At 37.7% G+C, this 27141-nt stretch overlaps 1 protein-coding gene across 1 annotated transcript; it reads right to left on the reverse strand.

Annotated features, from left to right (window-relative positions):
- Positions 1-2923: 2923 nt before the first annotated feature.
- On the reverse strand, positions 2924-23709 carry DIPK2A (divergent protein kinase domain 2A). The gene is made up of 3 exons (XM_063114302.1): positions 22512-23709; positions 8565-8868; positions 2924-5742 (listed from the first exon to the last, which is right to left on the reverse strand). The coding sequence occupies exons 1-3, from the start codon at positions 23166-23168 to the stop codon at positions 5411-5413; spliced, it is 1293 nt and encodes a 430-aa protein (XP_062970372.1). The 5' UTR covers positions 23169-23709; the 3' UTR covers positions 2924-5410.
- Between the last annotated feature and the right edge of the window lie 3432 nt (positions 23710-27141).

Below are 27141 nucleotides of genomic sequence, written 5' to 3' on the forward strand. Positions count from 1 at the left end.
ACTAACATTAATAAAGCATATGTATTTCACAGGGCCTCTCACTGCTCTGGAGAAATGGGCTTTGAATAATCCTTTGCATCTCCGTCTCTGTCACCCCAAGGGAGAGGTGAAAAATGGTGCCCCGTGTGAGGTATTTATGACTCCACAGGTCAGAGACAAACCTGCCAAGCCTTTGAAAGGAAAAGGACATCCAACATTTATATTTACGCATCCCAGCAAGGGAAGAGCCGACAAGGGAAATGCATCCTGGTAAGGGAATCACAGGTGGCTCTCGATTAGCAGTCCACCCCTACGGCAGGTCAAGTCAGGTCCTTTCAGCCCTTAGATTAGAAGGGCCACAGTCCTTAGATCAGGCTGTAGCTTAGTAGGATCTTTATCTTAGTAGGAGAATAGTCCTTAGCTGTTAGAAGAGCCAAAGCCCTTTAGTTTAGACTATAGCATAGTAGCACCACAGTCCTTAGTTTTAGCAAGGCCAAAGCCTTATAGTTTGAGGAATAACCTAACCTTCTAGTATTGCACATAGAAATGCTAAGCTTGGGAAAAAAACAGAAAACTTTCACAGGACTAAAAAGTCTCTGGTGGGGATATGAGAATAGTAACACAGCATAAGTGCTTGCTCTAAGGGCAGATGCCCTTGGTGCAGCTAAACCTAATTATGGGAAAATACTGTACTGAAAGCTTCAAGGCTATTCTGCCAATTAGCAGCTGGTTCCACATTTCACCTTCAACTGCTTCTTTAAGTTTCCTAGGGAACTAAGTGTTGCCATAACGATTATCTCATTGGTTCTTTTGTATGTCACACAGCTTAATTTTATGACTCCTTTGATGGTAAATTGCTTAAACTATTTTTAAGTTGCACCTGCTTTAATGAAAATTGTTATGTAGCCAGTTTATGTTTTCACAATGACTGATTAACCACCTGTGCTCTTTTCTGTAACTTTTTGCCTGGACAATAAAAAACCAAGAAAAGCCCTGATTCAAAGTCATTTCCCAGTAATTCCTTCTCTCTTGAAGAAGTCGTTCCTTGGATTTAACCCCTTCTGGGCCTCTCATTGCTCTGGAGAAATGGGCTTTGAGTAATCCTTTGCGTCTCTGTCTCTGTCACCCCGAAGGAGAGGTGACAAAAGGAAAGCTAAAATTAGCAACAAAATCTCAAGACTAACCGGCTGAAGATATTTTTAATGGTCTGCCACCTTTCTTCCAAGTCTATACTTCTGGAACTTAAGAGTACCAGCCATGGCCTATTTGTACAATATTTATGAAACGGTGAAAGAGGAAAAAAAAAAGGCTGAGGTAGATCCCTAGAGACAGAATATATTAGTACACTCATGTTAAGACAAACAACCTAAATCATCCATATAGATGAGTTAGGTCAAAGGCAACAGGATCTTTCTTCTATGTTAACTCTTTCATTTTCTACCCTCTTCTCCCTGTCTCTCCTAACCTTTCTCTTTTTTACCTGGTATCTCACCTGGGATTCTTCTACCTCTCCTTGCCGCACAGTCTCCCCCTCCTCTCATTTATAATTGAGGAAAGGCATACGAATGCTTTTTACAATTACATGATCTTGCCTTCAACTATACATTTCTGGTCTTTAAAAGTCGCAGAACATGGCGTAGTAGAAAAAAATGTCAAAGTCAACTAGAAAATCAATCAGAAGTCAATACGAAAATTGAGTCCCAGCTCCACTGCAATCTATTTTTGTGACTGTGGACAAATAATCTTTCAAAAGGAATCCTAAAATGTTCTTATCCAAAATTCAGAGTTACAGTTACCAGTATAGATTAGTAACCATAGTTTACTAAGTATAGAATAGGTATTTTATGGTTTTTCTACATGTTATAATTTTCAACTTTTTAGAAAAGTTGACTTATTCAAATCAGCATACAAAGGTGACACTTGAATTTCCTGTTTCTTAAATCCCTTTTAATGTAAAGTTTCCTCTTTTTATCTGCAGCTTGTTAAACAAAACCAAGTCATTTACCCTACAGAATTGCCCATGTTCTGAATTTTGTTGACTGCACCCCCATGGTGTCCTTTAACATGTTCCTTTATGCTGTGCATTTCTCATTAATGAACAGATCTAGGGTCCTGATCAGCTTCAGGGCTTTTGCTTGTTTTTCGGCAAGACACTTCACAGGCTGTGCTGAGTCTTATCAGAAGGCACATGACTGGAAGATTGACCAGCAGGTTCAGGTGTTGCCATCCTGATCCATCCATACAATGTTCATTAGCTTTTCAACTAATAGCTTCAGTAGCCACTGATCAGATTCATCAATTTATCAGGAATAACGGTGATATTCTAACACTTCTACATTTATTAATTGGAATAATTCTATGTATTCTACAAAATTTCCCCCTCATTTTATTATCCTGAGGTAAGATACATGTTTATTTTTCTCAATTTTTCTAGTTTTTTAATGTCTTCAATATCCTTCCAAAGGTGACCAAGTTGGTTGTTTTTGGTTGCTGTTTTTAGATCATTTTGAATGCACAGATTTACATATTTAATGTGTTTTAATCCATTTCTGTTATTATCCTCATTGATCTTAAAATTGCTCCATCTATATAGCTGGTGGTTCAGAATTCCTGCAGAAGGATCCAGAACTTTCAAGGAAAAAAAGCAGTGGTATTTGAGAGCTTTCCTACTTTGGTGATACTGAGGTATTACTGCTAAATTTTTAGATGTGAAAAAGTACTACGGATTAGTTAGGGGAGGAAATGTAAGTTAGATAGTTCCCCCAAATTAAAAGAAAATGCATGCAAGAGGAAAAAATAACTCATCCACACAACTGCACTTTCTACTCAGGAAAAATTTAGAAATCTGAAGTTAAGAGATAGTCTGAAAAGTGTGATTCTTAAAGTGTTCTTTATTAAGATCATTAAAAGTTGTAAAAACAACTTTATATTATAAAGGCACAGGAAGACAGTTCTGATAAAATATTCAAATTAAACAGTAACTTACAGTACAAAAGACAATTTTAATGCACATACAAACCCCAAATGTCTGATTCAAAAATATTTTACTGAGTTTATTAATGGGTAATGATTAAAAATATAAATTGCTGCTGTATAATAAATATCTGATAGTGAACATCTTGATAGCAAAGTGAACAAAATATTTATTGCTTTTCACATACATATTTTTCCCTGTAATTTTAAATTCCTAATTCTTTTACTATCTTCTCCTCAACCTTTTCCAAAGATAAAAGAAATTCCACATAATCTCATGGGGGCAGTAATGGTAGTTATAAAAAACTACCTCAAGTAGCAATCACTGCTGGCAGTGTTTTCTTACTTCCTGTTCTGCAATCACAATCACCCTTTCAGAAAAGCAAGATAAACGTTTGCTAAACCAAGGACAACCCCCTCTGTCACTGGCATTCTAAGGTTTGTAATGAATACTTATCAAATATAAAAGGTGCTCCATTTTGAAAATGTGTATTTTATTTGAAGTTCTGAGTAAGAGGCAAATGTTTGACAAATAATTTTACTTCCCTTGAAAATTTTCCAAAGTTGTAAAAAGTCAGCTTAGTAAAATTTCCAACATTTATATATTTCATTGAGGGCTAGTTGGTGTGTGCAATGTACTGATGTATAAAAATTAACATAATGCAATCTATTTTATAATGGAGAGCTCTTAACCCTTTTCCTCCCAGTTTTTAAACTGGGATTAACTTCACTGATTTTCTCATCCTCTTTTTGTAGCAACCTAGATTTAGATGGTACAAGAAGAATTTCCATCACAACAGTAAAATAACGTAAAAGTACCATCCTAATTTAAGTAATACTATTTCAACTTAAGAAATCCCTACATTTGATAATCACTGTAAAGTTACTTAACCATATGTCAAGTTCAGACAGTGTGGAGCAGCGAGTAACACACCTGGCACAGAGCTGATGCTCAATAAATAGTTGCTGAATGAATAAAAAAAACTGTGGCTTTGGTTGTACAAATTTTAATCACTTTCTGATTTAGAATAAGGTCTAGAACTAACTACTGTATACTACACCAAACTTTGCTATAAACAAAAGTAATAACTTGAAACAAAAATATTACCTATGTTAGTGATAGTCAATTTATATACTGTAACATTTTTTAAATAGCCCACAAATTTCACACACTTGTTCATTTTTATCCACATACTTAAATTTGATGTTCTGATGTTTAACAATTGGGTAAATAAGACCAAGGTGGGCAGACCAGCTGAACTGTCTGCTTTACCGTAAAACTTACTAGTCCATCAATAAATAAAAGGTTACAATGCCTGATTAAACTCAACCCATGACTGCCATTTTAATTTTGCAAAACTACCAATGAATAAAAGGTACGATATCTCTACATATTCTTGAAAGCAGCAGTTTAATTTCAACCTCAAAGAATAACTAGGGAAATCTGAATTTAATAATGACAGCTAAAATTTTGGAAGTAGGATAGTAAGAATAAGTAGGAGACCAATTCTATTTTAAATTCTAAACATGGGACTAAGGTCTAATACTTCTTTGGCATATGCATTACTATCTTAGACTAGTTAGCATTTTAAAAATACTGGGTTATATTTTTTCCTGAACCAAAATTAATATCAAGGTGTAGATTGCTAGTATACTCTTCTTAAAGACTTTAGGAGTAAAGGACAAAATAACATTTTGTAACATATGCCAAACTTCATGTTTAGTATACACTAATAATTATTGGTATAGAGGGATGTAACTGATAAATAACCTGAAATGACATCATGCACTGGTGAAACCACAGACGGTAGTGAAAAAAAGTATTTACATAATAAAATAGTCAGCTTTCTAAAAAAACAGTAAACCTGGGAATCCTGCCCTAACAGTAAATATGTACCGCATAGCACTGAATGAAAACTAGTCAAAATTCAAATGAACACCTATAGTAACCTGAATGTGTAAAATTTAATAAAAAACATAAAAATGGGAAAAAAAAACCCTTACACATCAGAAGGAAAAAGAGGCCTATAAAACAGGCCAATCTAACTTGACATTCAAAGTAAATGCAAGAGATTCACAAAATCATGATAGTAATGCAAACTAAGTACCAAATACTCTTTGATACACAAGCCAATGTAACTATCAGACTCATTTCCAATAGCTTAACAATATTCATAAATCCACTTAGGGATGGGGAGTGGGGGTAGGGCACACACAAGCAGTCAATGACAGCTCAAGTCTCCAAAGTATAAGAACATACTTATTTGCAGAAGCATCATGTGATTTTTGAAGTAATGTCTTATTTTGATGGATGGTTAACATAAGATCTATCAGTGCAAGTTTATCATCCCCAGAATGTAACACTTCCAAATTTTGTTTTTCCAGACAGTTTTTGGTGGTTTAGTTTTAGACAGTGCTATTTAAATGAAGAAAAGGAAAAAAAGAAGTTCATCAGAGACTACCTCACATTGTTACTTAATTGTGCTAAATATTCACGCAGTTCTTTGGCAGCCTGGAACCTGCCATAGCGCTTCTTTGGGTTGGCACACTCATCCAGCAAGGCCTCGAGTCGGCCGTCTTTGGCAATTTCACTTGGTGGATCATGAAGGAGTCCTCCAGAAGAGCCACGCCATGTGGCATGTCTGGATAAGAGGTTCTGACAAACAGCATAGTAATTGTGGTCCACAGTGGCACGAGCACAAAGAATTTCTTTTGAAAATGATAAGCAAGCCTCCTTATCACAGTCATCAAATTTGCTTTCATACCATACATCCCAATTTTCAGGTTTATCTGTGAAAGAGGGAAAAGCAGAAAGAAAAATTCATTTTAAAATAGAGTTTTCATTGCTTCAAAAAATAGAACATTTCACTAACATAATAGTATTTGTTCTATACTGTTGTGTATAAAAGTATAACTTTAAACATTTAAATATATTAATCCACAGAGACATTTACCAGAGCCCACCAATGCCAGACAAAAGAATCAGAGAAGGTCCCTACCACTTACGGGTTCAGTCTAGTGACTTTCCATCATACACAGAAAAGTGCCATACAGAAGTATGACACAACGCTATAGGAGTAGAGAGGAAGCAGCACTTCTGCTTGGGGCTATAGAAGGCTGCATAGAGGAAAACATCTGACTTAGGTTCTAAAAAATAAGTCTGAAAAGAAACAGAGAAAGTAGCATTCTAGGCCCAGAATACAGTATGTGCAAAGGCACGGACTTAAGAGACCTGGTCCAGCTGGTTCAGGAAACAGTGAGAAACAGTGAGACATTCACTGTGGCTACAGTATGAGGCAGATACCTGGAAAGGAGGTACAGATGAGGTTAGAGAAACAGGTTGTAACTTGTGCGATCTGGGCCATGATTTCTTTTATATAGAAAGATAACTCTGGGCCGAAGACTGGAAATACTAAGACGATGACGGCTCAGAAAATAAGCCAGGTTGGAGAAACATTTGAGACAAAAATTAACATCTAAGTGTATAGGCAAAATTCAAGGTTCTAATTGGATGACAACGTAGATACTATGAGAGTACTTCAAAAAGTTCATGAAAAGATTTGTATTATCTTTTAACTCCATTTTTTCACAAACTTTTTGAAGTACTCTCATATTAACCTAATAGTGTCAGTATTTTATATATAAATAAAATAAAGTAGCTATAAGGTATTCAGGTAGGCACGTCATATATGCAACTAGAACTAGACTTGAAACTTATGACTTTGAAGTCAGAGGTATAATAAGCATATTTAGAACATATTGGCATATATGTGCTTGATGGAGCCAGTGATTAAAGGATAAGTAGTCAGCTGTACATGGAGGAGGGAAACCACATATGGGAAAGCCCAGAAGTGACAAGGTTCATTTAAGAAAACAAAAGACCATTGCAGCTGAAGTGTCAGGGGCAATGGATGGAGGGATATTAGAAACGAAGCAGAACAGGGCCAAGTCACACAGACTATGCCTTGGTGAAGAGTTTGGATTTTAGATTTTACCTGAAGAACAATGTGAAGTCATTTTTAAGTCCATTTTAAGAAAAGGAGTGATAAGATCAGATTTATGTTTTTAACAAGTTACTATTTCAGTAGAAAGAATTTTAAGAAGTTGTTACTAATCAGTTACTTCACAAATTTACCAATTAGGAGGTTACTGACGGCAAGGCAGACATCTGAGTCAGGTTTTAATAAGTTTAGGAATGAGTGGAGGCTGAGAAAGTAGAGAAAAGCAAATAAGCAATACTTTTTAGATAGCTGAAAGGCAAGGAGAAGCAAGAGAGGGTCTTATACATACTTGTTTATGGGGAGGTAAGAGAAATCGGATATTAAAGGAAGAGGGTGGGAAGTTGAGAAGATAACACGCAGTAAGTTCTCAGAGAAGGATCTATTCTGAAAAAGAGATGAACGTGTGTTCTTTTACTAAGTTTAGATGATTAACAATTTTTCAAGGAATGTCCATATAAAATGAATTACAAAAAATTATTTTTACAAACACTAGAATGAAAAATTTAAAACTTTAGGCAAATTGCACAATGCTTTGAATATACTAAAAGCCACTGAATTGTACATTTTTAAAGAGCGTGGTATTTTATTTTATTTTTTAATTGTACATTTTAAAAAAGCATGGTATCAGCTGCTACAACATCCACAGATGTAGGAAGAGGTAAGTGGGGAGTGGAACCCTCCAGCAGGGCATTCACTCCATATGGCAGGACCTATGAGGCAAGTCAAGAAATAATCAGAAAGTAGTTTGGTGAGTACAGAATCAGAACAATGGGAAAAATCAAGTACTTAACAGGATCATGCTAAAATCATGCAAAAAGTGTCAACCTAATATACTGTTGTCACATTAACCACATTTTCCAGATGCCACAAATTTTCAGCCTCTGTTCATCAAAAGATCTTATATACCTTATATCAGGGAAGGGGAGGGGATTAAAAATATAAGATCCTCACCATGGAGCGATAACCCTTCAGTTTCTTTTTTGAACTGAATTGGTTCTAGAACTATAGGCTTTGTCCTTGACACTTTAAAATTCCTATGGAATTAAAGTTTCAAAACACTTCAAAACACTATCCTGTGAAGATCTCACAAACGGAGAGCAAAGTTTTGGGTAGGATGTAATGATCAGAATGTCAAACCAAAGTCAGATCTGCAATGCTAGGAATCATCCAAAAGGTTAAAAACAGAACAAAACCATCATTGTAGGTAACCCACAGAACAAGAGAACACAGACATCCTTTTACGAGACTCCACAGAAAGCTTCCATGAAAGCTGTACAGTCTCTCTGGAAGCCTGTAACAATATAAATTTATTTCTGCACTACACTCCTAAACCACATTATGCAAAAAACATGTACATACACACACAGTATGTTTGTGCTCATATGAACACAAAGGATATTTTACTACATACAGACAAACTGTGACTAAGAGTACAAATATAATAAATACAATAAATTAAGTATTTGGTTTTTGATACTGGTTACCTAAAGCAAAGAAAGATGCAAGGTTACCATACAAGGAGGAAATTCAAGGCTTGCATCATAAGAATATAAACATTATTCTGAAGTAGAAAAACTATGTACAAAAAAACCCTAAAAGTTATATACTTACTTTGCCTAATTAATCTTTTGTCCGCAACCAAAACATTTTCAGCATCCACAATGATTACCTTCCCATCTCTAGGACCAACTGCAAAATTGTCAAAGCTGACATCCAGGAGGTAGAGTGCAAATTCGAAATCATTGTTTGTAAGCTGCTCTGCTATCTCCATTAATTGCCAAGCGAGGTCAACTCGTTTCTCCCATGGTGCGTTAAAGTAACTCCACAGTTCTTCTCCAACATAATTTACAGCCACCATTCTTCCACACGCTCCAAGGTACTTTGCAAATGGCCAACCTTCATCAGATGGAAAACTCTACAAAAGAATTATCTTAATATTATAAAAGATTCTGATGAAGATATCCTAGGTATATCCTCAAATCTTCTCAATAGAGATTGCCACAAAAAATGAGTTTGGGTTTCTTGTTATATTCAACAGTTCACTAGAAATAAACTTCATTTTTTTTTTTTTTCCTAACTCATACCATTATGGTGGATCTGGAAAAATTTTAAATAGAGAACTTTACATTATAAAGCAAAAATAGGATTTGACAAGTCTTCCTTATCAAAATCTTAGAACCAAGCTGATCAATAAAAGGCAAGACACAGTCTTTATTACCAAATCTTTAACTATTTATGCTTTCCTTTATCTTCTTGATTTGTGTAAGTGCAATCAACCAATCGTTTCTTTTCAATGGACAGTTCTGCAAGTCTATCAACCAGAAATTATTTACCAGGCACCAGGCATTGTGCTATGCTGGCAATAGGAGCAATCAAACAGATAGTCTCTGGTTAGTCAAGGGCTTTTATTTTAAACAAACAGACACACACCAAACAAATAATTACGCTGCATGATAAGTGTTAGTTACTAAGAAGTGGTACAGGTCCTAGGGAGCATCTAATAGGGGACTTACCTAGTCCAGAAGCAGGCAGGGATGGAAGGATCCCAGGAGGTACATTTTAACCTACATCCAAAGGCTGGGAAGGTACCGATACCCTATCAATGCAATCTCCACTCCAAGCACCTGTTTCTCTTTCCTCAGCCACCACATTTTCTGTTCACACTGGCCCATTCTCCAAATTATTCTCCTCATCTTAGCAAAGTTTTCTAAGATTGTATTATTACTTGGGAGGATTATCACCATAATCAAAAAAAGTCTTGCATGACCAATAAGAAGTCATTTTCAACTTAAGTAAAATTGTAGGCTTTATCTAAGATACTCTTCATGGCTAAAACACATAATTATGAAATCAGCAATGGAGGAAGAAAGGATGGGAAGTAGTGTTTTAAACAACTTCTTAGATGAGATCACATGACTAGAAGTGAGTTTTAAGAGCCATTCCCTCAGCCTAGCATCTTTCCTTAAGTTTGGGGGGAAAAAAAAAAAATTATGAGAAGATGTTTACAAAACTACTACAGGGGAGTGGAGGTGGACTGGGAAGACAATATACTCTTATAACAAAACACCATACAATATAAATGTGTTCTACTTCCATTACTAAAAACTGAATACGTACATTTTAAGAGCTAGAGATGAGGCTGTTCTTGAATCTCTTAAGAAAATAGGAAATATTAATTTTACCCTGGGCTTTGTAAAATTGTCAAAATTCAATAGCATCCTCACATTAAATTTTTTTTTAGCAACTTTAAAACAAGATTTTAGAACTAAACTTCATTCATACCTAACTATTTCCATTTGTGCTCCCTTTCAACTCTATCAGTGCACATAACTGTACTTGTTCTTTGTGTATATAACCTTTTACTTTTAAATTTTAACATCTGCAGTTTTGTGATAAAACACTAGTTAAATAAATGAAAAATTTAGATATGATATTGTAAATCTTTAAATATAGTAAATTAATTGCTTCAATTTTATTTCAGAGACTATCTACTGATTCTTTAGAAATTAGAGGTAAGTATATTTTAAATCTCACTCCTGAGAGTTTTTTTATTTCTTTGGGGGGCACTAGGAAAAGTGATAGATTACTCATGTCCAATGTGAAGTACAAAAACTGCTTACTAACTACATGCTGTTTTCAACTTTTCCTCCCAGTTTAAAATACCTCCATGACCTTGAAGTTTTAGTTAGACAAAAGATTACAAAAGATTTAACTATTTCCCAGAAGCATTCATGTATAAAGTCCCCAACATAAAAAAAGAAAGCATTTCAAATAAGTAAATATGTGAGGTTATACAGTTTTGTCATGCAAAAAGTAAACAAAAAAACTCCTCCATACACTATTGGGATATTATTCACATGCCATATTGCAAAACTGATACAAAGATATCTTTTAAAAAATAAAATAGTCTTTGACAACAGGAGAAAAGGGAACCTTGCCAACATCTGCACTTGCACAAATGCCTCCTTGTTTTTGGAGCCTTTCCAACTGGCAAACAACAATCAAATCTACACTTCATTACCCACGTCCCTCATAGAAGAGGGTATAATATATGAACACATGTTACACTGAGCAATTTTATATTCACAGTGATTTTTGACAATGTTAACTGAAATCCTGTTCTGCCTCATTTTAAGAGCACTACAATTCTTTCATATAGTTTGCTACCTAATCTTTTGGAAGAACTTTAATAAATGAATTCACACCATTTGCTCATATGACAAGAATTTTTCACTGTATAATCAAAATAGTCAGATTTCATTAATGAAAAAAGAATTCTATTGAACAAGCCAAAATACACATAATTTGTACTAGAGCAATTCTGACTTGGAACCAAATTACCATGGTCAAGCAGAGTTTAAGAGACAAAATTTTAAGACATTAGAACTTAAATTTGGTACATATCAAACAATAAGAAAAAATGTTTTTCCTGATTATCAAACCCTCTCAATAAATAAAACACAGTAGCTAGAATAAGAAGTTTACTGCTGATGTCTACATTTTTTTGTTTAAAACAAAAAACTAAAAATCGGAATTTCAAATTGCCTAGAACAAGCACACAGTTTAAAGTAACCTGAAATAAAATGAAATTTTAATAAATTATTTGTAACTGAAAAAAATGTACAAATACTTTTCAATTGAAGGAAGGAAACTTTAAATTCATAATGGTATCAATTTCAATTGGATTAGAGGCACTCCACTTAATTTTTCAGGATTTTTAACCAGGCTTGAATGTATGTCATAAACTGTAATATGTAAACTTTGTAAAAGTAAATATTAGTTTAAGATTGTACAAAGGCACAAAACAGTTATAAAACTATATATTTACTTTTCTATTACTGTTTTTTTAATTAAGTTGGTGACAACCCAAAGAAGATGTCTATAGAAAATTACTGCAAATGTAAAATTAAAAATGGAAATTTGATGTATTAAGTCAAACATAGTTAACAGCTAAGATTTAAAGAAATATTAAATGTTTTCACCATTAACTTACAAAACAAAAAGTATTATGAATACTAAACATAATATAAATCACCATTTCCAGTCATTTTTTTTTGAGGGGGGTGGGTAACAAAACTGCAATATCATAAAACTCAATAATACTAACAATATTGTATGTATTGACAGTGTCTTAAAGCCAAGGTTTCAGAAGTAAGTGAACAAAATCACTAAGGTCATCAATCCATTGTAAGAGAAAATAAAATGAAGGTGATATACAATGTATGTAATCAATATTACAGTAAAGATTAGAAAACAGATATTTTATACTCTATAGTATATAATATTTCATAAAATTCAATTTTAAAGGGCAAAATAGTATATAAGTAGAATAATGAACTTGAAATAACAGGCTAGATTTTGAGGTTCACCTTAAATTCTACATCTCAGTAGCTGTAACCATGGCAAAGTAATAACTTCTTTCAAGCCTTGGTTTCTTTCTCTGTAAAACTGGAATAATATTTGTAGCACTATATTCATCAAGACAATCCAAGGATTAAAGGAAAAAAGGTATAAAAAGTACTTTGTAAATTTAATACTCCTTCATATACTTCCTGTTTGAATCTGTTAAATAAAAAGTCCACATTTAAAAAAAGTCCATAAATTCATCAAGAGATACGCTTATTTTCGTATTACCTTCTAAAAGGCATCTACAAATAGTGAACAGCTTCCAAATATAACCAAGAACCACTAAATTAGACAAACATCTTCACTGCCCTCTAGGAGTTTCTAATTTCTAATGGAATAAATTAGTTACCAAACCTTAAAAAGACCTGATGCTATAAGAAATGTATAGAGCATCCACAAGCACTAAAAATGCAAGAAATTAAAAACTTGGTAACATGCACACACATAAACACAGCATTTTAATTTGCTTTACATTTATTACAGGTAAACACCAGAAAGCAAATTCCAAATGCTAAAGTAACCTATTACCTCCCTAGATCAAAACCAAGTATCATTATACTTATGTGACTAATAAAGGGGATGTGAAATCAAAGACCTCTAGAGTTGGGAGAACCTGAATTATAAATCTAATTCAATCTTTTTAGCACGGTGTGAAGGGATTTGCCTAATGTCAAAGTAATAGGCAATGCCAGGCCATGTATAATTATTTTTGCAAGAGTCAAAATAGATTCAAAAGAGATTAATACAACCCTTCAATTCAATATCCTTCTGTTTAAGAATTTTCCTATTTTTAGAAAGGTAAAAATGCATATATTACATAGCAGTATCCCATGAGTAAACATTACACTGCAAAAATAAAGTAAGATTTTATTCACCCCAAGTGATCTCTATTTAGGCTGAGACGTAAAGGATGAGTATAACACTAGACTGACTGGAAGTGGGACAGTCAGAACGTCCCAGGAACGTGTTAAAGCCAGAAACTGTCTTCTCAAATGAAAAAATGGCTAAAGCAGCTGCAGTGAGATGAAGGAAGAAATGGCTTGAGGTAACAGAGCCTGAGGAGGGAGGTAGAGCAGCCTGTGTTGGACTCACAGAACAAAACATACACTTCTCAACATGGTCTTCACAGCACGGTCTATGTGGTGTAAGAAAACAGATATATGTCAAACCCCTAACATTCACATTATCTCACAAACTGGAACCAATCAGTATCCTGTGGTACAAAGCATTATTCTAAAAACAAGTTTAAAAAATATCACAATAATACCCTTTGATTAATAGCCATTGTTCTCCCAAGTTAATAAGTCATTTTATTCTATCCTGTCATAACACCGTCATGAAAAGAGTAGACAGGAGATGTATGAGTAAAGATAAATAAAAACGCACCTTTTGGCTTTACTTATCTATCTTCTTATAAACAATGGATGACATGAGACGAATAGATTAAAATAAGGTCAACTTTAAAAGTGCTCACGTTCTATTATCTTTTTTTCTCCTACGTGACCAAAAGTAGTATTTGTATACTAAATCTGAAAGATCAAAATTCCTGTCATACAAGAAATATACAATATTTTATAATCATTCATTACCTCACAAAATTCTATTAAAAGGAACATTACTCTGCAGTTCTCCTAAAGAGGTAAAATGAATGAATACAGAACAAGAGATGTGTTACCATACAAGATCAATTTTTCTTTTTTAAAATGGAGGGAGTTCCCAGTATAAACAAACTAGCTTCAAAAACATCTATTAATAATCAAAACATATAATCCAAAATCTAGTTATCAGATTTTATATATAACTGGCATTTCTGCACACACAAAAAACCAAAATTTAAACTTCAGAACACTCTTACAAAGTAATTGTTATCAAAAACATAAAAAAGCTTAAAGGTTCAATTTAAGTTTTAAAATTATTTTTAAGCCCAATTTGAATGAAATTCCATTGTAGTAATGCATGTTATAACAGCTGTTCGTAGAGATTAGCCAACTATACTGGTGACAGACTAATGTGTTCACTGTTTTGTGAACTGTCTGGAGGGGAAATATAGTAAAATTACTGGGATGATTTAATGAGTTACCTAATTTTTGCTAAAATTTGCCTAAGATCTTAGCTTCTTAATTTATACTACGAAATAGTGGCCAAAATCCATTGCAAATACTGTAGCAGCTTAACAACCTCAAGATTTTTAAGTACTAGGACATGTTCTATTTCATGGATAATTTTCTGAATGCCATTTTCCACCCACCTCAAATTCCAACAATATTAAGCAATGCCCTGAAAATAGCAAGGTTGTGTTATTTCACTGAATATTATGTCCAATAGTTGTATTTAAAATTGGTAACCAATGCCAATACATCAACAGCAACAATTCTTCCTAAGTTTAATAGAAATAAATCATCTTTTAAGATAAATTGCTTAAGAAATGATCTCTCCCCTGGCTCCCCCCAAAATTCACTTGGCCACAAATTTTAACTATGTATAAATTTACTAGTCTCAACTGGCCCTTTCCTACCCAGTCTCACAACTGGCAACTATGCGGTACATTTCTAAGTTGAATTTATACCTACAAATATCATACTAAAACATCTGCTCCCAAGAAAAACAAAATTTCAAAAAGAAAAAAAGAAAAAAAAAATAGAAAGATATAACAAGCTTCTTTTGGACCCACTAACCTAAGAATGCTACCTTACTCTCTTTAGTAAGATCTGATTTCTTTAAATGGTCTGACAAGCAGAAGAGTACTAACTTCCCTGGTTCCTTTAAAACACAAACTGAATTAACACAGCCCTTCAGAAGAACAGCAAAACATCCACTATTACAGTATCTCCCTCCATTAAATATCTGGTGCCTGGTATTCTTGCTGTTGCCTTAAATTTGACATGGTCAAAACAAAATTCTTGGTTTCCCCACTGCAAACCCATTCCTTCTCTGGGCTTTCTCATTATAAAGAACAATCACTTAGTAGTTGCTCAGATCAAAAACCCAAGAGATATCTTTTACCTTTCCCTTTCCCTCATACTTTAACCCATCAGTAAGTCCTGGAAGCCATTCCTCCAAAATACAGTGGGTCTGACCACTTTTCATAACTTCCACTGCAACCATCTTAATTCAAAGCACGAAGCTCTCTCCCACGAACTAGTGCAAAAGCCTCCCTGAATTCTCTCTTGCTCACCATTCTCCACAAATCAGGCCCTGCTAAAAACTTGTTTCCCATTGCTCTGAAAAGAAAACCCTACCTTATTAAGCAGGGTTACAAGGCTACACAGGATATGGTCCTTGCCTACCTCTACAATCTCACATTCTACCATGTTTCTCTACTCCCATGCTTGATCCTCCTTCGGGGCCTCTGAACTTGCCATACCTCTTGCCTGAAAACACTCTGCCCTCAGTGCACCATTAGCTTTTTCTCATTCACACCTCATCTAAAATTTGACTCTTCCTGACCATCTGATTTAAAGTATTCCATCTTCAGTTCAATTCTCCATCACAGGAGGTCTTCCTTTTTCTCTTTAGGGAATGTAAAATCTGAAATTACCATGTCCTTTGTTTGCTGCCCACCCCCAATGCTCCAGAAAGGAAAGGCTGTGTGAACTGTGCCCTGGCCTGTTATCTTTACTGTATCCCAAGGATGTGTAGATCAGTTCCTAGCGCTACTGAGCAATGCTATGCAATTCTTGTCAGATCTCTTCACTTCACAGTAAAAACCCCAAAAGAGAACTAGAAAGGAAAAATATGAACACCCTGAAGCATCATACCTACTTTAGATAGTAAACATTTAAAAATTCTTTCTTGGAATCTAAAAATTCCCCAAAATAACCCAGACTTAATCTCTATGTTTCTTTAATATTATCACTCATCAGTGTACTAAACAGAATTATTAAACTGTAATAATGACTTACAGAGAAAAACTAAATTATTTGCTTTGTATTTCTGAATCCTTGTCTAAACCTGCTTCCCTACAATAATCATTCCATTCATTGTACTTTATATGGGACAAATTCCTAACCACCCCCCCTTTTTTTCCCTAACCCCTTTTTTATTTACTATTCCCTTAAACCTACAACCTGAAGAAACTATGTAGGTACATATGATGTGTGTATATGGAAGGGGAGTGACATTGGAATGTCTAACATAAGAATAAAATTTATATCATATTCCTAAGATATGTCAACATAACGCACTACCTAAAGAACTTTTCAACTGCAATAGCTATCTAAAAATAGAATAGGTTTATTTTCAAAGAAATGATACGTTGTAAAAACCTTTAAAGATATTTGACAAATACTACTTGAATATTTAATCTTCTTTAATCTTTAAAACAATCCTGTTAGAAAAGCATTAACATCCCATTTTATTGATTAAAAACTCAGGATCTGAAACACTGACTTGCTCAATGCCATCCAACAACTTTGTGATAATACAGAATGTGAACTGGAGCTATTTCAATACTGTGCACACCACTCCTCCCATCCCCAATTCCACCTATTGGCAAATCTCATTCATCCCTCAGAATTCAATTCTTCCCTGAAACCTTCTATGGTACGCATTCTTATTAAGGTACACCCAGATGTCCTTCCCTAAATGATTCATCTGACAGTGTACATATACTTTGTTTGTAGGGTTTATTATGCTAGATTGATTGTAATTACTCATTTATATACCTACCTCCTGCAGTGTAAGCTACTTTGCTGCCTAGTACAGTCTTTCCATCCTTTCAATCCAGATGCCTATAACAGATTATTTGCCAAATGAACAAATAAAATTCAGTTCTTCTGGCAATAAGTCCAAAGAGCTCCCAGGTATTTCACAGATAACTTACTATCAAGAATCAAAATTGGTAAAAGATTTGATTATGTGATTTAAACCTTTCCAGGGCCTATGACTAGGATGAATAACTATCATCATCTTACACTAGTAATTTTTAGTCCTAAGACATTTTACATGTACTAAAGTTCATCGTATGTGTAGGAAAAATACAGGATTTACATTCTAAGGCCATTATTGGTTTCATATATAGGTAATGAGTGGAAACTAAAGAAAGAAAAAGTCAGCATGCTGTGAAGAATCAGCAGCAATGATGGCAATATAGGAAGCAGGCCAGAGATCACAAGCCAGAAACACTGAATAAAAACCAGTCTGATGATCCCCTGGGAAACCCGCCACCCATGTCCAGAAAGCAGATCCCGGTTTTTTATTTCCTAAAAATATGTGCAAGGAATATGTGCTAACCCACACAGTGGAAATAACAAGAACAGTTCAAAGATCAGACAAAAGTACGGGAAGGACAAAATTGATAATGGTCAAAAGTTATGGATATATCCAGAAACTCGACCAGGGTGTCAAATTATTTGCTCCACTAATCAAAAAGTGATGCTTTCTTAAGGGTGATTGTTTCTAGGGTCTTTCTAAAATAAAAGCCTCCTTTTTTTTGGATCTAAGGCACACAGAATTGTTTTATTATTTTTGTTTGTTTTTTCATGAAGGACATTCAAGTATCCAATGTGTCAGTGAAATCTTGAAGGAAAAACCAGAAAAGGTTCAAAAGCTTATGAACTCATTAGATAAAACATGCTCTACTCAGAACTTCCTCTATTGTGTTTTGAAGCCTGAATCTAGGAATACAATTAATAAAGCAGCAGCCAATGGAAGAGAAGTATGTGGCTCCCTGAGCTGCTGTTTGAAAAGAAACTTCTGAGACAAAGGCTGGAGCATCCCTTCTAGAAACCATTGCACCACAAGACCCTTTACTACCCTTAACTCCATATGTTCATCCCTTGATGGAAGTCTCTGGCTTTTGTTTTATTTTCATCTGTATAAAAAAAATTTGAGGGTAAGAAGAGAAGCCTGAACTCATACCCTAGCAGGGACCTAGTACCAAAATCCTCAGCCCCTTTAATAAGAGATTAATTAAACCCACTAATTAAATCAAGCTCTGAAGAGAACTGAAAAAAAAAAAAAAAAAAAGAAGATCTCAAGTCAGGAGTTTGAGAGCTCCAGAATACTAGAGCTGAAAAGGAAAGGATCTAATCCAATATTCTCATTTTAGAGAGGAAAGTGAGTCCCATAAAAAAGTTTATCAACTCATCCAAAGTAACAGAACTAGCTAAACAGCCATAATCTTTTCTTTGTTTACTTCAAAAACTATGTTCAGCAATGCATTTTAAAAATATGTTCTTTCCTACAGAAATTATTTTTAAGGCAAAAACAACATTCACTCAAAGTTTTCTATAAAAATTCATCACTTAAAGTGGAAATAGATGAAATCAGTATAACTAAAGGTATGGTTGATAGAATCACCACTATTTTTAAGGTGGTCCATACCCCCAAAAAGCTTCACAACAGCTGATCAAATGCACTAGATGGTTACTTTTATTTTATTCAATGTCTAAGATTTATTGAATTCTTAATATGCATCAAGCACTAAGTGTTTTTACATGCATTATGTCATTTACAAGAATTAAAAAGGAAGGTTAAAAGCCATAGCTTAAACAATGATAGTTTTATACCGTTAAATTAAGTAAACTAATAAACCATGATTCAGAAAATTTAAGGCAAATAAAGTTCTACAAATATAGTAATAAAACAAATTCCCAGTTCCTCCTCCTAAACAACCAAGAACTTTCTTCACTTCCCATAAAACAAGACCATCTTCACTACTTCCAGGTCATTAAGTTAGAGACTGGGCTTCAGAAAATCCAGACAGCTTCTCTCTCTCTGTCTCTGTCACACACACACACACACACACACACACACACACACACACACACACACACACACACACACACACACACACACACACACACACACACACACACACACACACACACACACACACACACACACACACACGAACGCGCGCGCGCGCACACGCACACACACGAACACACGCGCGCGCACACACACACACGAACGCACACACATCTCTTATGTAAATCCAAAAATAAGTAAGTACAAATACTGATAGGAAATTTACCAGTAAAATAACTTGCCATCTTGTGACACTTCAGTTTCTGAATATTCCAAGATTAGTATTACACAATACAAAAAAAAAAAAAAAAATCAACAAAGCTCCTCTCCCCAATTTTTTTTTTTTCCATAGGATTCTGGCATACATGACATTAAAATGCACCTGTTGTTGAAGAAAATGTTATCAGAGCAGTACACTAAAGTACTACTAACATTATTTTGTTGATGTTTAAAAAATTTTTAGACGATAATAATTCTATGGCAGAACAACTCTCCTTAGAGCTAGATAAGCTGTCGTAAGCTAGTGAAACTATTTCATACTCTCAAACCATTTTATATTAGGAAATTTATATTACAAATCTACAGCCTTACATAGATAAGGTATGTATGCATCCATCTTATAAACATTTTATACATTTCACTTCTCCTTACAAGGCATAATAGAAACTTCAGATTTTTTAGTGTTTCTTAAAATCAGAAGAGGCAAGTTTAATGGGTTAATATTTTTCAGTCCTTTCTCTAGTACCTTACCCAAAGAAATTTTTAAATGCTTATTTTGGAAGCATGTTTATTATACTTGAATTTTTGTTAAGAATCGTTTGGTGAAGTCAGTTCAAAAGATTTTTTTTTCCAAGTTGTGAATTTTGGGGCAATATATGAAAATAAAAATTCAGTTTGTCACCAACTGTTTAAAAATTCATTAAGTAGCTCCCTCTCCTGGAAAAAAAAATATAAGTTTCTCTTTAAGCTGTAAAACACACACACGTACCCTTAAAAATATTTTTTTTTTAATTCATGAGGCAAAAAATATGTATAAATAGAAAACCAAATCTGAGTATCACTTAATCAGTATCAATTAATATCCCAATACCACCATAAAAGCTATAAAGTTTTATAGGAACTTTATAAATACTAAAAACTTAGTTGGACTAGCTAACAAAAAGTAATGAACATCATGATCTGACTTGCTATATAACAACCTTTCTACTTGATCTACAGAATTTTGAGATTCCTTTTACTTTAGTAGGTTGATATCATCGTGAGTCTTTAACTATATTATTCATACTTCTTAACTCACTAGCTTTAACCAAACATCAAGAGTTTCTATGAAAGAAGTAGCAGCTCTGTGAATATCTCTTATTTTAAAATACATCTTATTCTACTTGCTTGTTCATCAGGTTTAAAAAAAACAACATACCAATATGACTAGTTCTAAAGGCTCCAAATTTATATTTCACAGTATGTAATTAGCTGTGAAGTATTAGGACTATTCCTAGGAACTGGGCAGTCTAAACTAAAACAATTTATAAATGTTACAGTCTACAATGCTAATAATACATGTTTCCTCACATACAAAAAACAATCTCTTATCCCATAACCCATCTATCTATTCACCCACTCAGAGCAACTGTATAACTAAGTTTAAAAAACAAAATAAATGAGGTGTTTTTTTAAGTTGTTCATCAGTAAAGATGAAAACAGATAAAGGAAAAGTGTGAGGGAAGTATTAATCAGAAAATAAGATACAAGCACACTTGACTATCTCAACTATAAAGTAAACTGAAAATGCCAAGAGTACTTCGAACTTCAAAAAACTATAAAGGCTACCAGAACAAAGCAGACTTACCTTAGTGTAAATCAAATGCCAAAGTTTCTCAAATTCAGATGTCATAACTACGTTTACAAAAAACTGGATACATAATGTTCTTAAAATATTAGTTCTAATATTCCTTCTTTTGATTACATCAATACTCAGAATTACCTGACAAAAATCTTCCAATGGGCAACAAGTATTTTAAGGGGAGGAAATGTATATTAATTACTGACATGGCTCCTTACTGAATTTTTGGGTTCCAGAGAATTTGACAGAGTATTTCAGCAAACTACACTTCTAAAGCTTTGTTAATATAAACAATAAGATTTCTACTTCTTAAATTGAAAAGATAGCTTAAATTTTTAATTTTCAATTCAAGTATTATATATCATAAATACAGACTCAATCTTAGAGACTGACTACTTTTGGACTTCCTGAATATAGTAAATTTCTTCGAGGGAAGTTAAACCAGTTTTATCCATAGTTCACCGTTAGGAGACATAGCAGTATTTATTATGCAATCTACAGTATATTATGTACACCAAATCTACTTGTGATTAATTTTAAGTCATTTCCCCCCATGTATTTAAATACAGCAAAACGGGCATGGGATAGGAGTTCAGTAACTTTTCCTGCAGTGATCAGGAGGGCTCACAGCCCCACAGTTGTAACCACTGTCCGAGGACACCATACCAAAGCCCGATGGGAATGCGGAGAAACTCAGTCACTACAAGGTAAACAAGAGTTTTTTGTTTTCTTTTCTTTCGGAAAGAAGATTGCATCCTATTCCCCTAAACGGCACATTATTTTCAAAATGACGCAATTAGGCGAGATGGGAGAATCTCTCTCCGGGTTTAGGCCTGGGCCTAACACTTCATCTGCCTCCTCCAGCCAGATTACCCGACGAATAGGGCAGGTCACAGGATCAGGGTGAAGACGTCCGTCTTGGCGTTAAGCCCTCTCAGCCCCAAGACCGATGCTGCCTTACTTTCTCCCGTTTGTCACATTCTAACCCCATTCTTGACCAGGGTCGCTCTCTGTGACCTTATCTTCCCCAGCTCAGCTGTCCGAGTGCTTACCAGGTAAACGAGCCAAGAAATACAACAAAAAAGATTCTGGGGCCGAAGTTAGGCCCGCCACAAGGGACAGGAACGGGACGACAGCACTCGGTGTGAAAGCACTTGGAAGAAGTAAGAAAGGTCCCGGGCCCCTGACCAGACTGCCGCGGACTGCAAGCCCAGGCTCACGGAGACAGACAGGCAGGGAGGAGGGCGGAAGGAAACTCGCAGGAGAGACATTTTGGGAGCGAACGAGACGCACTCCCTCTGGCGTTGAAGGATCAGCAATCAAACCTAAGATGCGCCAGTGTCTAGGTGACAAAAGCACACTCTCGGGCAGCCGGCTCTCCCTCCAAAATCCGGCACAGCCCCTGGGATCCCGCCGCGCCACCCCCTTCCCACGTCCGCAGCCGGGCCCCGCCGGGTCGGGTCCTGCCTGGCAGCGAGCCCTGGCGGAGCCACTTCTCCCGGCGCGCGTTCCCACGCGCGGCCCCCGCCGGCAGGACGCCCCCCGCCCGGCTCTGCGCCTACCTGTAGCACCAGCGGCTCGGGGTTGAAGGCCAGGGTCAGCAGCAGCTGCATGCGCTCCGAGTCCTTGAGGTTGCGGAGCAGGAAGCTGCCCGAGTCCTTGGTCTCGGCGTAGCGGCGCACCAGGCGGTCGAGCAGGCGCTGCGAGGGGCAGTGCACCAGGTCCGACCAGCCCTCCACCGCCTCGGGCGTGAGCAGCCGCACGTCGCCGTTGAGGCGCGCGAACTCGGTCCGCGGCATGGCCTGGAGCAGGTCGCAGCGGGGCCGGCCGGTGGCCCGCTTGCAGATGCTCTGGTCGAGCTGCGCCAGCTCGCGTTGCGAGCCCAGGCGCTTGAGCACCACTCGGCGGCGGCCGCCCTCGCGGGGCTCGCCGTACTGCGCGAAGTACACGTTCTTCACGTTGAGGAAGTCCAGCAGGCGCAGGCGGCCCCACGCCTCGAACGCCACCTGCCCGTTGAGGAAGCGGCGGCACCAGCTCGTGCCGAAGCACGCCGGGCACTTATTGAGCTGCAGGAAGCGCCGGTCGGCCAGCTCGTTGCGCTGCCAGGAGGCGAGCAGCGACGGCGAGTGCAGCACCATCAGCACCAACAGGCTGCCCAGCGCCGCCAGCTTCAGCGAGCGGGACAGGCGGCCCAGCTTCGGGGGCACCAGGCGCCACATCCCGCCCGCCCGTCCGCGCCGCGAAGGCGAGGGCACCCCTGGGGCGCCCCCGCCGCGCCGACACCCGGAGAGCGACCGGCAGGGGTCCCGGGCGAGCGGAGGAGCGTAGGGCACCGGCTGGGGAGGAAGGCCGAGTAGGCGTGTGAGAGAGGGAGCCGGGCAGCGGGCAGGAGCCGGCCAGAGCAGGCTGCGACTTCTCCCGGTCACTAGTCTCCACACCGCCGGAGCTCCCGCCTCTGAGCTCCCCGCCCTCCGACTCCGGTGGCGCCTCCTCAGAGCCCGCAAGTTATAGAGAGCGCGCCGGGGGGCGGGGGAGCGCAGGCACCCGACGGTCGCTGCCGCGCACGCGCACTGCTCGCTCGGGGCGCGAGAGCTGCGGTGTGGCGGCCGGGGCGAGCGAGCGCGGGCTCTGAGGAGAAGAAAGGACGGACTCACGCAAGTGGAAGAGGGGCTGGACGGTCTCCTACCCCAAAGTAGCAACAGTGTAGGAAGAGCTGGGCTGCAGCGCCCGCGCGCCCCTGACGCTGCCCACCCCTGCTCGCGCTCGCTGGCTCTCTTGAGAAAGGCGGAGAGCCGGGGGCGGGGCGGCGAGCGTGGCGCGCGCCGCCGGGAAGCGTAAGCGCGGGCTCGCGGCGCGGCCCGGCTCAGGGAGGGCGGAGCTCGAGCTGTTGGGGAGGGCTACACTCTCGAGCTGTGGTGGGGGAAGACTTTTAGTCATGGCTTATCTTTTACGATTCTTGGATTCTACTGGGTCTGCCTCCTGCCATTTTGGAAACGGTCCTCTAAGGGAAGAGGGGAGGAAAAGAAATGAACCGCGGAAGCTTATTGCAGCCCCTTCCCTCCGTCCGACGCCCGCGGGCAGCCAGGTGGGCGGGGCGGCGACGGGGTGGGCGGGGCGACCTCCCCGCGGCCTTATTGGGCGTGGGCGCGCGCCCGGGGCGGGGCCTGCAGAGAAAACGGTGGGAGAGGCGTGGGTTGTGGAGGGCTGGTTGGAAACTTCGTCTTCGGTGTTCTATCTGGGGAGGCATTTTAAGTCTTCCGGCGTGAGCACGGAAAGAACGACGTCATCAAGACATCGTATGAGAGGAATAGTAGGGTGAAGGGAGCCGACGTGGCCTAGTGTCGCCGGGAGGTCTGCACTGGCCGCCGCGGAGAAGCGGGGTGAGCAGTTTGCAGGTGTGACTGCTGCCGGCTTGCCCAACCCGGCCGTGAAGCCCGTTTCTTTCTACTTCTCCTTAGCGCAGTGCATTTCCCGCCCCCGCCCCGTGGGTCCCTGACGGGCTGGCGGGAGTCCCCTCCCCTCCGCTTCGACCCCGCGGGATTCGGTCTGCTCTACGGGCCCGCGGCGCGTCGCTGTGGCGGGAGCCATAGGACCCGGAGCCGCCTGGTGCTTCTGACGGGCCCGTTGTCTCAGGTTCACGCCTCTCTAAAAGAGAAACTCAGAAACGCTGAATGAAACTAAAGCGCCTGGCTTGGTGTAAGTTTTAGGGGACCCGGACTCCTTAGCAGTAACCGTGAATGTATATGTTATTCTAATGCATTTCACTTTTAGCGCTGGAATAGTTAAAACGAAGAGTGAGTTAGTCTGAGTAGCACGTGGTTCCTGATGCGTTATTAAATGTCTTTTAACCGAGTTTGAGGCCTGTCGAGGGGAATGTTTTGTTTGTCCTCTGTGATATAAGAAGTCAAATTTTGGAAAAAAAAAATCTTTGGATAACAATATATTCAACATAGAAGTCACTTCTAAATAATACTACAAATTGGAATTTAGTCTTCAAAGCCTTGTACAAAGTACTTAAGAAATTCAGCTGCTAAAACTAAGCGCTCTATGTCACCTTTGCTAGAAATTTAACTTGCCTTGAAGCATCCCAGAACTTCATACAGTATAGAGTTAGAAGCAGAAGTTCAAATGAGGGTTTCTTACGAAAAGAGTTTGGTGTGATGGGTCTGGAGACCTGCCTGTGCTGTAGTCCAGTTGTGCCGCAGCTGCTGCTGCAGAATTGTAAACGAGACGTTACTACTAAACTGCAAATTTCTTATCTCCAACATTTTTTCTACCTGCTTCGTAGATCTCTTCTATTAATACTAGATAATATATGTGGAATTGCTTTAAAACAATAAAAAGACTACATAGATTTTTTTATAGTGTTAATAGTTAGAACTAGTAATTCCATTGGCGTTCTTGCCAGAAAACCGATTAAACTGAGGAGCTGGGACATAGTTATGGACTGTTTAGGTGACTAGTAAGTAACAGGTGTAAGGAGATACTGCTTCTCTGTATGGAAAAGGTCTTTGGAATTCTTAAACTATTCTCAGTCCTCAGATCCTTGGAATTGTATAGGCCTCATGTGAAGAATGGAAGTAGAAAAAGTTTACTAGTTTTGAAAAATACTTGCTTTAAATCTACCGTTTATATTAGCTTAAAAGCGCTGATGTTCTTTATAGTTAAATTTTCTGGATGTTTATAAAGAAAGATACTGTTTAAGAACTTAATACATCCGTCAAAAGGAAAAAAAAGTCTTAGAACCACGTGAAATAAACTTTAGTGTAGTAAAGTACCATATTAGGGTTTGGAAAATGATCAGTAAGTGAATGTTAATGTACTTTACTCACCTTTGTTATAAACTACAGGATGCTTTTGGCTAATGGATCATAAGCTAACATCCAAAGTTCTGGATCGTTGTTCTGAATAATGGCAAATAATGTAATTTCCAGTGCATTGTAAAATGTTATTTTAAAATAACTATCACTGTTTTAAATGTATCCAATGGAATTAAATTCCATTACTATCATCCATTTTGTTAGTTGAAGTTTTACCTTGTATTGCTATTCTATCCCCTATAGCACTGGTTTCAGCTACAGGCTATTGCTTACCAGGAGACACTCGGCAACGTCTGGAGACATTTCTTGTGTCATAACTGGGGTATAGTGTGCCTTTGGTGTCTAGTGGGAAGAAACCAAGGATGCTGCAAAACATCCTATATTGGAAAAGACAGCCCAAAATGTCAATAATATTGTGCTGTTGAGAAATCCTGACCTACAGAATTATCTTTTGTAGTATGATTTTGGATATGAAAGCCTTACTGGTTATCATACTTTCCTGCAGTAAAAAGTATGAGTATATTTAAATTTATTGCGTATCCTGTGATCATAATGTTCTAAAGCTTGAGTCAATTTGGAGGAAATTTTTTTATCATTACAATTATTGTCAGTGTACAGTTGATCAGAACATAAATATCCTGATTTTTGAATAATTAAATATAAAAAGTAATATTTTATTGAAATGTATTTCTTAATGAGAGTGGGATTTTGCTGTAGATTGATTGAATTGTATCCCCCAAAGTTCATATATTAGAAGCTTAATCCCCACTGTAACTGTTGAGGTTGGGAAATCCTCTTATGGAAATTGAAAGGTGGAACCTTGAAGAGGCGATTAGATTGTAGGACTGTGCAGTAGTGAATGGACTAATAATGGTGGTGAGAAGTGTGGTTCCAAGGGCTTTAAAAGGAGAACATGTGAAAGACTCTCTCTGCTCTGCCACTTTCTGCCATGCGAGACTGCTACATTGCTGTAAAGCCACCACCAAAAAAGACCCTCACCAGATGTGTTCCCTGGATTTTGGACTTCCCAGACTCTGAAACTGTAAGCAATACATTTAATTTTCTTTATAAATTACCTAGTTACACGTATTTTGTTATAAGCAACTGAAATGGTAGTCAGTAACTACCAATGATATTAGTTACAGCTTCTTAATATTTAGCTTAAGTTTCCGTGGATGAATATTATTTATTGCTAGAATCTGACAGAATTCAACATCAATTCTCTTTTTCGTTTTTAGAGATGTAAGGGCCAAAACATTCATTTAAATTGAGAGGGCAAAAGGAATATTTATATAGCAGTGTCATTCAGTTCTTTTTATTCCTTCTGAGTTATATGCCGAAAGTTATTTACTGATAGTGATCTATCATCAGA

The sequence above is a fragment of the Cynocephalus volans genome, chromosome 11 (genome assembly GCF_027409185.1).
Source record: "Cynocephalus volans isolate mCynVol1 chromosome 11, mCynVol1.pri, whole genome shotgun sequence".
NCBI lineage: Eukaryota > Metazoa > Chordata > Mammalia > Dermoptera > Cynocephalidae > Cynocephalus > Cynocephalus volans.

Excerpts from the sequence above, each read along its gene's own strand:
- DIPK2A (XM_063114302.1), bottom strand. The coding sequence starts at position 23,168 with ATGTGGCGCCTGGTGCCCCCGAAGCTGGGCCGCCTGTCCCGCTCGCTG. Across the intron at positions 8,869-22,511 it reads CCGAGCCGCTGGTGCTACAG|AGTTTTCCATCTGATGAAGG; the intron begins GTAGGCGCAGAG and ends ATTCTTTTGTAG. Across the intron at positions 5,743-8,564 it reads CAAAAGATTAATTAGGCAAA|ATAAACCTGAAAATTGGGAT; the intron begins GTAAGTATATAA and ends CCTCTTTCACAG.